The 17,369-nt window shown below is 43.0% G+C and overlaps 1 protein-coding gene across 6 annotated transcripts in view; it reads right to left on the minus strand.

Annotated features, from left to right (window-relative positions):
• Positions 1-16,834, minus strand: part of TUB (TUB bipartite transcription factor) — a 262,999-nt gene extending 246,165 nt beyond the window's left edge. For all 6 annotated transcript variants that reach the window (XM_045012471.1, XM_045012470.1, XM_045012469.1 and 3 more), the window contains exon 1: positions 16,771-16,834. In XM_045012471.1, coding sequence (XP_044868406.1) covers positions 16,771-16,826 — 56 coding nt within the window. In that variant the 5' untranslated portion in view covers positions 16,827-16,834. The remainder of the gene's footprint in view (positions 1-16,770) is intronic.
• Positions 16,835-17,369: the final 535 nt, after the last annotated feature.

Raw genomic sequence — 17,369 nt, forward strand, 5'->3', positions numbered from 1 at the left:
TAGTCAGAGGCTCCAGCTGACGGGGCAGAAGCACCAATGCAGAAACCTTTGGACATTCAGAGAATTTTCCACAGTTTTGACAGGTTTCTCCAACCCTCCCCCCTCCTGCTCCCTGATAGTATCTTTACCTCAGCTTTGCTCCACACCTGCCCCTCTTCCCCTGCCACTGCCTCACTCTCTTCTCTCCTCCCCACCCCCCATATATAGCTGATCCTCTCTTAAGTAAACCCACCCCCTCAAAAATCCTGGAACTAACATGTTTCCTGCCATCACATAGTTCACTGGGCTGGTATGTTATACCCCTTCCCCAACCTATGGGTATCTTGCCTATTTAGATTGTAAACTCTTTGGGACAGGGACTGTCAACTACTGTGTAGATATGTCTACACTATGGAGACTACACCAGCATAGTGAGGTCAGTGTAGCTATGCCAGCATAACCACATAGTGCAGATGCAGCCTACATTGATAGAAGGGGTTTCTCCATCAGTGTAGGAACACCACCTCCACAAATGAAGTTAGCTACATCAACCTGAAACCCTCTTCCATCAGCACAGCTGCATCTGCTCTAGGGGTTATGAGGGTCAGGGATCTGGAAAAAACCCACAGCTCTGACCAACATAACTATGCCAGCATAACCCCCAAAGTAGATACAGCTGTATTGATGGAAGGGGGCTTTGGATTCATGTAGCTAACTTGATTTGAGGAGATGGCGTTCCTGCAAGAGTGTGTGTGTGAGGTGGGGGGGTTCCCCACACTCTGACCACCATAGCTATGTTGACCTAACTTTTAAGAGTAGACCAAGTCTATATTTGTACAGCACCTAGAAGAATGGAGACCCATTCTTGGCTGGCCCTTAGGCACCACAACAGTAAACACTATTATTCATAATAATAATAATAATAATAATCATAGGCCAAGATGGTAAATGTTTGTTGATTAAAGAAGCAATTGGAAAAAATACTAACTTTAGGAAGCATCAATCCCTCAGCAGCAGAGGTCAATTGCTCTTTTTCAAAAAAAAGTCTCCCGACTCTTGGAAGAATTTGGAGAAGGGGATATTGTGACAGTGGATGGGGTCATAGCTGTGCCCTGATCCTAAAGGTAGACAGATCAGACACCAAAACAGCTAGAGAAACAGTCAGGCAAGGAGCTAAAACTACTAGTAGGTACACATGATGTATGTGACTCCTGAAGAAGCCTCACAGCAAATGAAAGAGATTATTCCTTTTATTCAATTCTACAGCAAATACATACACAAACTGATATGCTATTAATTTCCAAATCAATGTTTCATAACACTATTCTGGCTAAACAAGGATGTATGTGCTGGTCTGATTATGTGCCGTCTGGCTTCTCATTAGAAACTGAGGGCACAACTAAAACAAACATATGGAGATTAAACATTCCTCTCTTACGTGCTCAGGAGAGAATCCATAAATTAGAGAAGAAATTATACTTCAGAAAACAACGTAAGCCAGGTTTAAAAGAGCACTCTCTGGAACTCAGGAGTAACTTATTAAGTGATTAATCCTATATCATCAAGGTTAGAAAAGAAGAACCTCGAGAGAAGTAGAAAGACTTAAAGCTACATCAGACAAATCAATCCCAGAGCATGTACAAGAGACTAATTGAAGCTAGAAGTAAATCAAACCTGCTATAAACGGAAAAGGCAATCAGATTTACAAAACAACAACAGTATTATGAAAAAAGCAACAAAAGTGATAGGCTACTTGCTAATGGACTAAAATATATACAAGATAATAAAAACCAGACCTCCAGTCTGGAAGAAACCAAATCATTAATCATCATCATTTGCAAGTCTAAAGGATATATGTGAGGCATTTACAAATTTCTACAGGAGGCTTTATGCCAGCACATCCCAAACAAATAAAAGATTATAGAATTAATGCAAAGCTCCCTAAAACAGATCAGATAGACCAGGAGCACTTACACCTGATGAAGTTACAGAGATCATTAAATCACTTAACACAGTAAATCTTCAAGCCTAGATGGGTTCCCCCAGAGCACAACTGGCAGAGATCTTTAATAAGAAGTGGAAAGAATATGAGATCCTCAATACCTGGAGTGAAGCCCAAATAGTAGCAATATCAAAACTTGGAAGAGACCTATCCAATTGTGATCTCTTTGTTAAATCAAAACACTAAGCTTCATGCGTCAGTCTTATCAAATAGACTGAAAAATACTGTGTAGATATATTTTCAGAGCTAAAATAGGTTGTGTGTTAAATAGGCAGTTAGACTACATTCACAGAGTTCTGGACCTGATTTTTTTTTGGGGGGGAGGGATGATTCAACAATTTCATCAACCTGACTAATCTATTTCTTTTTTAGATGCTGAAAAGGCTTTTGGTAGAGTGAACTTGCAGTTTCTAAAGTGTACCCTAAAAGCATTAAGTTTAAATCCCAAATTGTAATGAAACATGCAGATTTTGTCACATACGGAGGATGTGGTGGGGCAGTGCCCCACCCCCTGAGAACCAGGCCCTAGAGGCTGCACAGATCAGCAGCCAATCAGCCAAGGCCTGGGAAAAGCCAATCAGGGCAGGGAAACAGGCAGCCAATCAGAGCCAGGCTAGGTCCTATATAAAGGCTACCTGGCAGAGGAGAAGTCAGTCACTCCTTGACTAGTGAGGGAGAGCAGCACCTTGGACAGAGCAGTGCTGGGCAGGCTTCGGGGGGAGCAGAGGTCCGGCCCAGATACCTGCCAGGCTGCAGCCCTTGCTAGAAGGGGTCGGAAAAGTGCATAGGGCCAAAGGGGAAGTGGCCCAGGGAAACTAGGCAGACAAGAGGGGAGAGAAGGACAGAGAGAGGCTGCTGCTAGAGGGTCCCTGGGTCGGGACCCAGAGTAGTGGGTGGAACCGGGTTCCCCCCCTTCCCCGCTTGCATTGCCCCGGCCACCGAGGAGAGGGGCTGACACAGACTGTGCCCTGCCCCTGAGACGAGGGGCTAGACTCTAGGGTTGTGGTTGGCCACCAGGGCAGGGGCAAACAGAAGGACTGCTGTTAACAACTCCCCCTGGAAGGGGGTGAGACCAGAACAGTGGGCACTGCCGGAGGGCAGTGTCCTGAAGCAGATGAATACTGCCCTGAAGGGAACGCCGCCGAGCAGGGAGCAATGCGAGTCCCAGGGCAGCAGAACGGAGACAATGGGCGAGCTACCAGGCTGCGAGGACGCCCCGGAGTGGTCAAGAGCTAATTCCCAGAGTGACCGGCAGGGGGCGCCAGCGGTGGTGAGTCGAACCCCATCACAGGCCTGGTCTACACTAGGACTTTAATTCGAATTTAGCAGCGTTAATTCGAACTAACCGCTCAACCGTCCACACCAGGAAGCCATTTAATTCGAACTAGAGGGCTCTTTAGTTCGAATTTGGTACTCCACCCCAACAGGTGGAGTAACGCTAAATTCGACATGGCTACCTCGAATTAGGCTAGGTGAGGATGCAAATCGAACTTAGTAGCTCCGGGAGCTATCCCACAGTGCACCACTCTGTTGACGCTCTGGACAGCAGTCCGAGCTTGGATTCTCTGACCAGCCACACAGGAAATGACCCGGGAAAATTTGAATTCATTTTCCTGTCTGGGCACTTTGAATCTGACGTCCTGGCTGGACATCGGGGCGAGCTCCGCAGCACCTGCAACGATGCAGAGCTCTCCAGCAGAGGAGTTCATGTTATCTGTGAATAGAAAGAGGGACCCATCATAGACTGACTGGGAACTCTTCGATCTGATCGGTGTGTGGGGCGAGGAGTCTGTGCTTTTCGGAGCTGCGCTCCAAAACAGGGAATGCGAAGACCTACGAGAAGGTCTCCAAAGCCATGAGAGACAGAGGATACAGGCTGGATGCAACGCAGCGCCGCGTGAAAATCAAGGACCCCAGACAAGGCTACCAAAAAATCAAAGCGGCAAATGGACGCTACGGAGCCTGCCACCACTGCCCCACCAGTGACCGTGGACTCTGACAATGGGACAGTGTCGACGGTCAGTTCCTCGGTGATGTTCGCGGACGGGGAAGATGAGGAAGGGTTTGTGGAGGACGAGGCAGGCGAGAGCGCTTCCTGGCTGTCGGGGAAACCAGCGCTGTATCTATTCATCACCGTCACGGAGATCCCCCAACAACCCTCCCCGGCCATTAACCCGGACCCTGAATCAGGGGAAGGAGCAGTCGGTAAGTGCTTTAACCATGTTAACTTTTATTCTTAATATAACAGGAATCTTAACTGTGTGAAAAGGAGGTCTCTCTAGATATGGGGATAGAACAGAAATCATCCTTGGAGATCTCCACGAAGCTCTCCTTGCGTTAATCGAAAAGCATCAGCAGGAGGTTCCTGGGGAGAGCTGCCTTATTGGGTGCTCCGTGGTAGCACAGTTTTCCGCGCAAGGCTTTCATGAGGTACTCAGGGAGCACTGCCTCCCCAAGCACGGCTGCATTGGGCCCTGGTTCGTGCTGGCTTTCACGCAGCATGCGCTCTCTATCTCCTTCAGTGACCCTCCTCAGGGTGATCTCGCTCGGAGACTCCTGCATCTAATTAGGGTAATTACTGTAATTTTACGCCTGGTCCAAAGTATTTTTAAGAAATCTACGGACAGACGGCATAGCACAGACTCAGCACGCAGCTGCGTGACGAGCGTAACGGAAAGCCAAAGAATATAATGGACGCTCATGGAGGGAGGGGGGAATGAGGACGCAAGGTATCCCACAGTTCCTGCTGTCTCCGAAAAGTATTTGCATTCTTGGATGAGCTCCAAATGCTTCTAGGGTCAAACACAGTGTCTGCGGTGGGTCAGGGCATAGTTCGGCAATTTGCGCACACACCCCACCCACCACCAGAAGTGAAAACAATCCTCTGTTGACTCTTTTACATGTCACCCTATCTTTACTGAATGCTGCAGATAGACGCGATGGTGCAGCACTCAACACCAACATCCTTGCTCCCCCCACGCTATGGATGGCTGATGGTACAAAAAGATGGAAATCCGTCCTCATCATCAGCCTATTGGCACATGGGGCAGTGCAAAAGGGCTGGTAACCATGCCGACTAGCATCAGTAAGGTCGATCAAGGGCGCCTGTCCCTAATTTTTGATGGCAGATGGTGCAATATGGCTGGTAACCGTCCTCATCATTGCAACAGGGGGCTGAGCTCCATCAGCCCCCACCCTTCATTGTAAATAAAAGATTCAATTGCCCCTGGACTAGCAGAGGGATGATGGGCTCCTTCATCCACACTCCTTAATGTCCTGCCTGGACTATCATTGCAGCTGGAGGCTTCCTTCCACTCATTTCTCACAAACAAGTCACTGTCTTATTCCTGCATTCTTTATTACTTCATCACACAAGTGGGGGGACAATGGTATGGTAGCCCAGGAAGGCTGGGGTAAGAACGGAATGAACAGGTGGTGTTGTTGCAGGAGCACCCCCTGAATAGCATACAGCTCATAATTTATGCAGGATCGGACACAGAGCAGCTGTGCTCTCTGGTTCTATGATACAGTGGTTCTCTAGTACACTTGCCCATAATCTAGGCAGGACTGATTCTATTTTTAGATACCAAAAAGGAGGGATTGACTCAGGGAGTCATTCCCAATTTTTGCTTTTGCGCCCCTGGCTGCTCGGCCAGGGGCACTTATGACAGCACCAAATGGGGCAGTGCAAAAGGACAGGTAACCATGCCCATCTTATTACCATCTTATTACCAATTTATGGTATGGTAGATGGTACAATATGGCTGGTAACCATCTCTGCTGTCATGCAAAAGCAAAAGCATGCTGCTGTGTAGCGCTGCTGGCCCGCCTCTGTCAGCGGCATCTAGTACACATACGGTGACATACACAAAAGGCAAAACAGTGTCCATGGTTGCCACGCTATGGCGTATGCCAGGGCAATTCTGGGAAAACGGGCTTGAAATGATTGTCTGCCGTTGCTTTCCCGGAGGAAGGAATGACTGGCGACATTTACCCAGAATCCACCGCGAAAATGATTTCTGCCCCAGCAGGCACAGGGGTCTCAACCCAGAATTCACAGAGACAGCCTAGACTCAGTTAATTGTTCGCAAAAATGTATCTTTGCAAGGAATTCACTCCCTGTTTCCCATCTCACAGTTTCCACTGTCTCCAGACCTGCCACAGCATCCCCCTCGCAGAGGCTGGCAAAGATTAGGCGGCGAAAGAAAAAGACAAGGGACAAGATGTTCGAGGAACGTATGGGCTGCTACCTAGCAGAGGCGGACCAGCAGAGCCAGTGGAGGGAGACCGTCTCTCTGTGCCAGCGCTCACACAGCGAACGGGAGGAGAGGTGGCGTGAGGAAGACAAGCAGGCGACTGAAACAATGCTTGGACTAGTGAGGGAGCAAACGGACACGCTCAGGCGCCTTGTGGATGTTCTGCAGGACCGCAGGAGGACAGAGACACCCTGCAGTGTATCTGCAACCGCCCTCCCCCTCCACAAAGTCCCATACCCCCCTCACCGAAAATAATCAGGAGGAGGGGCGGCCGGGGATGTGAATACTGTCACTGCACCACAGCACAGTGCTCAAGTACCCAAAAGCTCTCATACCCTACATTTGCCGAAGTCCTTCACTTCCAGACTCACAATAGTCCCAATCCCAGTCCCATCCCCTAACTGTCTACTTAATTAATAAAAATGCTTTGCTGTTAATTACTGTTTCCGTTATGTTTTTTCAAAGAAGACTGTGTTTGAATGGGGGGCGTGGGGAAGGGGGTGGTTAATTGCATAGGACAGTCACCTTTCCCAGGGTACAGACACGGGGGCAGGATCAGCAGCGGGTCACACACACGGTGCAGTCAGTAGGCACCCTGGTCGGTTTTTGGAGGTGGTTTCCAGGATCTGTGTGGGCGGGGGAGATGTGACTTTGCAGCGGGGGAGGGCGGTTACAGATCTTATACAGCAGTCCTTGTCCTGGACCGCTGAGTCATGCAGCTGAGGAATCTGTATCTGTCCTCCTCCACCACAAGGTCACATATCCGCCCGCACACAGAATTCCATAAAGAGGGATGGCAGGCTCCGTTGAAAGAAGCATTCCGGCACTGCGGACCGCTCTAGGAGCAGGAGCCTGTCATTCCTTGAGTTTAGAGGCGGTCTTTACATCACCGCACACCCTACCCAGCACAGCCTGCGTCCCAGTTTCAACCCTTTCACGAAAAGTCATGAATAAAGAAACCTTTGTTAAGTAATAATGGGACATGTATTTTAATTTTTACACGTGTGCTGGAAGTGGGGGTAACGGGGTGAACGGGGTATGTAACCGAAGAGGAGAGTCAACAGTAACTGGGTAAAGAAACAGGGGCAGGTTCAGCTTCTCTGTAAAGAAACTGAACAGTCACAGGTCACGCTGCTCGCTGGTATTTGAAGAGTTCCTTGTCGCTGTCCCAGGCGCCTGTATAGGGCTTCATGAGCAAGTGCATTAGCGGGCAGGCTGGGTCCCCGAGGATGACTATAGGCATCTGCACATCCACAACAGTTATTTTGTGGTCCGGGAAGAAACTACCTTCCTGCAGGCGTCTGAGCAGCCCACAGTTCCTGAAAACACACGCATCATGAACCTTGCCCGGCCACCCGACGTTGATGTTTGTAAAACGTCCCCTATGGTCCCCCAGTGCTTGCAGCACCATTGAAAAGTAGCCCAATTTCTCATCAGCTGACTGTGGAAGAGGTGGACGATAAAGTGCGAGGAGGAGAAAACGGCGATGATCGCAGCGGGCTCCGTGCTTGCAGTGCTGTGGCGTCCGCGCTGTCACTGACCAGAAAAGTGCACGAACAGATTGCCCGCAGGCGCTTTCAAGGAGGGAGGGAGGGAGGTTGTGATTGACAGTTCAATGACGACACTTACCCAAAACCACCCTTGACACATTTCTCCCCCCAGCAGGCATTGGGGGCTCTACCCAGCATTCCAATGGGCAGCGGGGACTGCGGGAACTGTGGGATAGCTTCCCACAGTGCACCGCTTCCAAAGTCGACGCTGGCCCCGTGAATGTGGACTCAGAAATTCGAATTAGTGTATTTAGTATGGATACACAAATTCGACTTCATAAGGTCGAATCCACAAATTCGAACTAAGTTGATTCGAAATAGTCTTGTAGTGTAGACAAGGCCACAGAGGACTTGTCCAAAAATTAGGACATTTTGGAAAGAGGTTGGGAAGTTCAGATAATCCATCAGTGTTTTTGTTTAATTTTCCAAAAAAAAATCGATGCTGTATAAGAGATACAAAAGGACTGATTACTTGTTTCTTAGTTGCAGCATAAATCAATCGCCAGTTGGTGGAAGTGACAAGACTCTCCTAAACCAGTTAACTCATTCCAAAATGCTACGATTTAAATAGCTGACCCAGCATGGCAGAGTTCCACAGACAGAAGGGGAAAAGAGCTTTACCTAGAAACTTGGTTTTTAAATGCAGAGGAAGGGGGAAACTGCTAAACTGCCACCTTCCTTGAATTAATTGATGGAACTGTAAAGCTCCACTACAAAAATGTTTCTGTAACAATTTCTTGACTCTGCTACTACAACATTGGGAAGATGGATAGCTCAGTGGTTTGAGCATTAGCCTGCTAAACTTAGGGTTGTGAGTTCCATTTTTGAGGGGGCCACTTAGAGATCTGGGGCAAAAATCAGTACTTGGTCCTGCTAGTGAAGGCAGGGGGCTGGACTCGATGACCTTTCAAGGTCCCTTCCAGCTCTAAGAGATAAAATAATATTAATTGGAGATATACCTATTAATTTTTAAAAACCAACTGACACATCTGTATTCCTTTCCTCAAATGACAGCAAGAAAATATAAAGTAAAACCTGGAAAAATATGTTTTCCAATGCAGCAATATTGGTAGTCTTTGAATTTGATGGTTAGTTATGATCTATAAAGCCCTACGTGAGGAATTGCCTCACTCCCCAGGCCATACCAACATTGCTGCCATCAGCAGAGGTGCATTAGCTGGATCTCCCTCGTTATAAAAAGAGGACTGCTTTCAGAACAATCTCTGCAAGGGCTTCAGGAACTCCCTACTCCTCCCACATACAGAATAGCCCAAATCTGGTGACTTTCTGAGCAAGCTGCAAAAGACACCTGTTCAATCAGGTTTTTTTTGAGAGGGCTGAGGATGTGCTTCCCACAGCAATGAAGGGCGAAAGGCGTTTCCATGGGCACATATACCGGTACATTGCAACAAACATTCCGCAGCACCTAGTCTCAGAGCCTGAGTCAGTTGACTCAGGCTTGCAGGGCTTGGGCTGAGAGGCTAAAAATTGCTGTGTAGACATACCCTGTATGTGTCTGGCTGGCTGAGTTGCTGTTGAGTTGATTACTTTAACGCTGCTGGGAATTCACTGTATTTATTACATTGTTAATGTTGTGTCAGGGCACCTAGGGCCTTGGATAGGTATATTTTGTATTGTTTTAAATGTAAATGCATAAATAAAATATTGAAGTGGCAGAGGGGGGTTAAAGAAATGCATTACTGAATGAATAGTAAACGTTCCATTAAAGGGTTAAACAAAGGCCCCTGGGAGAAGTTAAGTGAGTCCTGACCGCGTTGGAGTTAACCACATTCACAGCTCAACACTGGCCCACCTTTTGTGGCAAAAAGGAGAAAAGACTCTTTCAAAGTGTAATCTAATGAAATGGCTCCTTCTTTCACCACTGTTTTTACCACAATTAGTGGTAACTTGAGCCTTGTCTAATGGAAAAATGCATCAGTTTAACTAAATCGATTTCAAACGGTCTAGTTAAGAGAGTGCAGTCCCCAAATATATACATACATGAAGCAGTTTAGCCCTTGCTTATATTGATTTAGCTGGCATTGGTAAATTAATTTACGGATTTAAACTGATTTGATATAATCAAAAGGTAAAACCAATTGGAGTCTACAACAGAGGCTTGCCCCATTTTAACTAGATTGTAAAACTGATTTATTTAAACCAGTGTACATTTGAAGGCCTTACTGTGTGTAATTAGTCCTATTGGTTTCATGGGTGACCTTTTGCAGAGGAAAGAACCACATCGTGTCAGTGATGGGGGCAAAATCTGATCTTCTATTAGAAAGACAATCCTAAACAGATTGGCAAGGAGAGGGAAGCAAAATTATTTAGAACCAAAGATAGTCCTAGCCAAAAGCACGCTCAGCATGGAGAACTGAAGGAGAGATGATGGTAGAATAGGTTTGGCTTTGAGCTGGGACCAGGGTGTTTCTATGCACCAGAAATGTGTGCGCTTGGGAAACAGGCTGACAGCCTAGTTCAGGGAGAATCAGAACTCAATACACATTGTGAGTAAATCATTCTAAGAAGCAGTGGCCTGTGGGTACGACTGTACTTCCTTCTCTTTAACAAGTAATCAGCCCACTTCAGAAATGCCAAACTCTTCCAAGTTCCTGGAAACATGGACACTTTTTTTTGTTGTTTAAAATAGTTTGTGTATCACATGACAAATGGAGTTGTGCTTTAGTTCTCTGAGCAGTCACTCTGATTCCTTTATAGTACGTTTTTATTTGCAGATCACAGTGAACAGGTAAAACTTTTATATTTTCAGTAACCAGTGCAGACAACTGCTAGCTTGGTGTTATGGTTTCTTCCCTCTTCTTTTTAATGTGCTCAAAAGTTGATAGCTAATATGTAAGTACTTGGAATGCCTCTTTAAATTAATTGCTGCAGTCCCTATGGGAACTGCATATTTTGGACCCAGACCTCCATTCATATGCACCTGTTTTAGATTTCCAAAAACTGCAGCATACGGCCTTTTACAATCTGTAAATTAAAGAAAGATCCATGGAGAAAAATGTCTTTGATGTTGTATACTCGTGATGCTACAACTTTCTTTCCCGAATCAAGTCCTCTCTCTCTCACACACACACACACAATCTAAACTGAATGAGATTAAACAATTAGTACAAGAAACTTTAGACAATCTGGGATTTTTTTTTTTTTAAGCAAAAACCACGGTCTATAACAGGGTGGATTGATTTCAATTACAGCAATTTAAATCACCGATTTTAACCAGGATTTAAATCAGTAAGCAGAAACCTTGATTTAAAGTATCTATTTTAATGTTGTTTTGCATTTGTACGCTCCAGTTATTTTCCAAGAGAAAGGTTGATTCTCACTGGTTGGTAACCATTAATACGTTGACTTGCAACTAAATATAGCCATTATACTAAACATGGAACTTTTTTGCTGACTAGGAGGATATATTTATTTAAGGTGTTATGTAACTTAACATACATTTATTCAAATTCTTAATATTTACATTTTTAATGCTATGGAGTGTTGGATACATTTTTTAATTACTAGATTATTTTTTTGCTTGGTATTTATATCAAGCTTTCTTTAAATGAAAATTGGAATTCAATTAAAAATGCACTGAACCTGCTTTTTTAATAATTGTTTTTATTAGTTAGATGAAACTACCTTAAATGTTCTGTATACATAAGAAAAAAACATTTATTAAACCATGTTTTGCATTTAAAATTGATTATTAAAAAAACAGAAGTAGTATATCCTGGCCATGATGAGGCTCTTAGGCGCTACAGTAATACAAATAAATAATAAAAATAACTATTATCTGTAGTTAATGAACTGATTGTTTCTAGTCACCATGTCCTTCAAGATTTTAGAACTAGTAGATCCCATCCTCTCAAACCTCATTTTTATTCCTAGAATGGGAGAGGAAAACAATCTTTCCTTTTTTTTCCCAATTTCCAATCAGTTTCTTATCTTTGAATGAACTAGTCATTGAACTGAACTAGTTGAATAAACTGAAAAGAAGAAAATACATGCTATTGCTGTCAAAAGATGGTTTAGTACCTCAAACTGTGGATCCAGGTGCTTAACCTGTGACTTGGATCAGTACAGTGGTTTGACTTCCTTTAAATCTTCATGAGCAAACATGCGAGGCTTAATATTTTTTATTTAATTTAAATGATTTTAGGCCTTAACACAAATAGTTTTTCAATTTTAATTTTAAACAGGTTTATTTTAAAAATGAAAAATGTATTTAAATTTAAAAAATCCAATTTAATTTTTTTTAATCTTTTGTTTCCAATCAATTTTTATCCACTCTGGTCTATATCTTGGCATTACAAAGTTAATGTACAGTAATGAGGTTACCACAAGATGGATGTGGAACAAAAACAGATTTACTACTAAAATGACATTATCCTTCCTAAAGGAGGAACAGTTGGGAGATATGGATATTGTATATTTACTCATTTATGACCTTCTCTTCGTTGACATACACTCCTTGTCACACCTGTGCTGTCCTCCGCCATTCCCTACTTTGGGAAGAGCCAAGGCTCTTTTCTTTACTTGCTTAACATGGTGATCAAGGAGGGATTTGTGTCAGATGATCTCTTGCCACCATTAGATTTTCCCTCTCTATTTTTATATCCATAAGGCACACACAGGAATTAGCAGTATTGTTTCTATAGAGTAATTCTTCAAAGTAGTGGGTAAGGAGTTTGTAAATTGTAATTCCAGGGACTACATTTGAAAAATCTGACTAAAGTTTGCAGATAAAAATCCATGAATACACACAATAAGAATTACATTGTCCCACGATTAAAGTATGTGCAGCAGTTTTTGATGATCAAAATACTTACTGTTATCTATCCCCAACTGAAAACAAATGGGGATATTTAAATGTGGTAATAGCAATACTCAGCATTGATTGTTCAAAGTACTGTGCCAATTTAACTCATCCCAACATCACCCCTGTGAGGAGAGTAAGTATTATAATCCTTTGCATATAGGGAAAACTGAGACACAAAGGAGAAGTGCCTTGTGTGAGGTCACTCAGTGAGTCAATGGCAGAGCTGAGTATTGCATTCTAATCCCAAACTATATCATTTGGGGAGACCAATATGTCTGCCCCTGCCTTACTGCTGTCAACCTCACTACTACTGGGATTCTCCTAACTCAGACATTCTAGTCGGGGCATATTTTGTATTATATATATTATATATATCCTAAAAGCTCTCTGAAATCACATGCACACTGCTAATTTCAAAAGGAGTCCCCTATCTGCAAAGCTATTGCATGCGACATGAGGCCTATCCAAAATTCACAGCAGGGAAAACCCCTATCATTAAGTAGACATGGGAAGGAAACCTGTTAAGGATGATCATTGCTCTTATACTACCTCTGAAGACCTTTCTTCTTCTCCCTCTGAAATAGCTCTTTAAGCTTGCTAATTTAAAATAAAATATAAAAGAGCACAGAGCATAGCGAAATCCAGAGTAAAAAGAATGAGAAATGTCACAATAACTGTCACCTACAGAGCTCCACAAACATTAATTCATCTTCCTAATGCCCTTAGGAGGAAGATAAGTATTGTTGTTATCCCATTTTACAGATGGAGAAAAGAGAGAATGTTTACACTGAAGTCTCAGAGTGTGCTAACAGTTCATGTAGACATACCCAAGCTACCTTTAATGTACCTTGCTCAGGTACTGGAGCAGTGAAGCTGCAGCAGCCTGGGCTTTCATGTGGGCTGTACAATTCTGCCTGGAACCCTGGGTAATTACATAGGTAGCTACCCTATGTGGCTGTGGCTTCCCTGCTCCAGTACCCAAGCTAGCTAAATTAAAGCTAGCTCAGGTATGTCTACACATGCTGCAATTACACTCTGCGATTGCAGTTTAGACATACCCTGACCCAGGATCACAAGGTCACAGGAGATAATGTCAGATCTGAGATTAGAACTCAGGAGTTCCTGGCTTGACTCTGCTAAGATCACTAGACCCATACAAATTTACCATAAAATGTTTCTTACAGAATAGTGAAGACCTAGAGCCAATCACGTAAGATTTGCTCCATGTGTTTGTTTTTTTAAAAGTGCCTTTATATTTTTGAGGTACTGTGGTCCACTTTTCCTGGGAGTGAGAAGTTACCATGACAGCCAGTCATAATGTTTCATGATAATTGCAAGTACTTCAGCAGCAGGTGTCTTCTCTTTCCCCTCCTTTCTGAAATATATTGTGGTGTTTATTTTACTTTTTGATATTTTTGGAAGGAGCAATAAAAATACCTAATGGTTGTATAGTGCTATTTCTTTAACATGAGACCAGTTTCTCCATTTTACAGGTGGGGAAACCGAGGCAGAGAACTGTACGGTAACTTGCCCAAGGTCATGCTGCCTCTCCAGAGTAGGAATAAGTTATACATTTGTTACCAGGACTAGTAGAACTTTAACTTCCTCTTACACCAGGGTGTCCAACTCTCATGATTTCATCACGAGTCTCGCATATTTAGTTTGTTTCTTAAAGTTCCTGTTGGCAAGTGACTAGAGGAGAATCTCAGCTTTCATTTTTTTAAAGGAACTTCTAGCTCTCTTGGTTGCAGAGATAAGCTTGGCAATATGACCTAACTGCACCCTAAGTGTTCAAAAGGCAAATAAAAAGTACCTCTGGTGGCTTTTAAGTGTAATGACCTTTAAGACAGTCTCTTGCTTTTTGGGGACCTGACTCGTGATTTTTGAATGCTTGGGGTAGAAATTCCAGGACGCACAACTGAAGGAAATGTAAGATTGATGTAAAAGTGAGGGAGATAGGGGAAGAGAGTCTATAAGAAGAGTACATTTGGAACACACTGTATACTTATGTTTGGTGCATTTCTCACTTGTAAGAGGGAAACTCCACAGACCTATCTTGAGCATTAACTTCCAGCCTGGTTGGTCATTTGTATAAATGTAACAAAGAGGCAAACCCAAATAGCCACAGGAACAAAGGATACTATATTAGCATGAATAGAACCTGCTTATTCCATGAGGTGATTTTATACTAACAGAAATAAGTAATCTCCTCCTGACAGCTGCTTTTTGCATTCAATGAGATCAGCAAAAAATGGATCATGTACAGTGCTTCAAATACAAATAGCAAAATGAGGTTTCTGATATTAGAGAGGAGCAATCTTCTTGTAGATAGATGTAGGAAGACAGTTTCAATGTACAAAAACAACTGTGCACCATTTTTTCAGCAGGGAGATACGGTTGAAAAAGCAACAATTCGTTCCTCAACCTTCCAGCATTAGCAACTGGGAGAGAATAAATTACACAGGCATTGGCTCATATACCTTGTGTTTCTGAAATTTTTCATAACAATCTGGAAGCTGTGCAACTGAAGGCAAGTGAGACATGGAAATATTGCATTTCTTCCCAAAAATATAATGCAGAGAGCAAAGAAGCCAGACAGAAATGAGTACAGCACACATACTGAATGCAATGCTAATAATTAGCAATAGAGACTTTTCAGTTTTCATTTCTGTCACAGTGAACTGGATAACTGACTCTAAAGCAGTAAACATGGTTAAAGCAAACACACTGCCACAAAGAAAACACATCTAAGACTAATTCTCTTGAAATTTCTGTTACATACACTATGAGATTAAGGTATAACAGCTGCAAAACTTGGCATACATGGAATAGACTCAAATATATCATGGTGCTGTGACGCTTTACTTAGGACATGGCATAAGAGACAAGAAGGTGTCTGCTCTCTATGGGGGGGGACAGGATTACATGCGTACAAACACAGCATGTTGTATAACCCATCTTTTGTATGTGTGTTTGCATAAATATACCTATATACACACATTCCCACTCTCCTCCACATGATCTGAAATAAATTGTGACACACGTATAAAATGATATTCATACATTTTCTAGTGATGTATATAGGATTTTCAGTCACGAAGTTAAGGAGTAAACGGGGTGTGTGTGTGTGTGTGTGCGCGCGCGCATGTATAAACCATGTAACCTTACACACGTAGGCAAATTGGGTGCCATTCAAAGCATTGTTTTTTCAGTTCATAAACCTTTCAAGGATTATTTCTGATGGTTGTTTTTGTCACACTGACTCACTGTGGTGACAGCCCTATTAGCACATAAATCCAGTCCCAAGTGTACAATTTACAGATTTAAAATTGTTTTGATAAGTGTGGGGGTATTTTATTTAAAGCGAAGCCTTAAAAAATTCTATCAAGTCATAATCATGAATCGTGCTCAATTCTACTTGTGCAAGTTACCTTGTAGCCACATAAAAAGCAAATTAATGGGACAAAATTTTGCCATTACACATTCTGGGGTGGAGGAATAAAAGTGTAAATAGTTGCATCTTGACACAAAATACAGTCTAAGCATTTATAATGGCTTCATTGGGTCACCTAAACCAGCATTTTCCAACTCTATGTTGCACATTTGTTACAGAATTTTTCAGATTTCTTGTCTGAAAGTATCACTATTCTAACCCAACCACAAAACCTGAAGTCCTGAAAACCTGAACATCTCAGGCTCCAGCATTTTAAGTTATTTAATTTCCAGGTATCAACTCTGAACTGAAACCGACAAGCAAATGCATCTTTTCATAGGTCTGTATGAACAATTGTCTCATTCCTCATTGTATTTCAAACTAGTGATCAAAGTGTTTGCTGAAAAAGTCCAGGAAATATCTGTATGGAAATAGCTAACAACTCTCCCCACATCGAATAATGAAATAATTATCTTGTGCTGCCCTGGTGGAAATAAACTTGCTTTCTGCGAGAATACATAAATGAAACAAACATTCTAATTTTCAAAGCAACATTGAGTCTAACAGAAAAAGTCATGCCTATATAATTAGAAGACCGGTATTCCTAAAGTATCATTCAGATTTTAAAGGCAATAATAGGAGATCTCAGACTCAGTTTCTAATTGCTTTGCCTTGCTTATCAATACCAGAAAGAAGCAAGGTAAAAAAATTAAGACATACAATACCTGTCATAACTCCATCTACTGTACGACATTGTCCTGTTGCTACTGACACCATCCATTCTCTGGGTGTCAGCTGCTGCACTTCTATCATCACTTGCTTCTCCTGCACAGAGCCACTGATTGTCTGTGAGAATTAATGAGAGGGATAGACAAGAAGGTTGTTTTAAAAATAAGACACCTGTCTCTGAAAACCAACCAACGGCAAGGATGCCGAATGATACCTACAGCCATGCAAGATGGGACCAGAATTAAATGCACAGCCACTGATTCAGTTGGGACTCACAATCTAAGGAATGTACCATTGTATTTTCAGGAGGTGGGAATTGCTCTCAGGCTTTAGTTTATGTTCTGTGCAAACAACAGGAGGATGCTTTCAGCAGCTTGTTAGCCAATGCTGTGTTCAGGTGAAAGCAATGTAATGGTGCTAAGCTGCTTTAAAGATATTCTGTAAACAGGGATGAGTAGAAGTGGTTCATGTACTTCCTGCTATAGCACAATTTCTTTTTTATTTATGGTTTCCACAGATACAACTCCATCTTTCTGACATCACCCTTCCTCTGTCCAATAGCCTAATCCCTGTGTCTTTCAAACATTAGCCTTCA

This window comes from Mauremys mutica, chromosome 4, assembly GCF_020497125.1.
Source record: "Mauremys mutica isolate MM-2020 ecotype Southern chromosome 4, ASM2049712v1, whole genome shotgun sequence".
In the NCBI taxonomy this organism is placed as follows: domain Eukaryota; kingdom Metazoa; phylum Chordata; order Testudines; family Geoemydidae; genus Mauremys; species Mauremys mutica.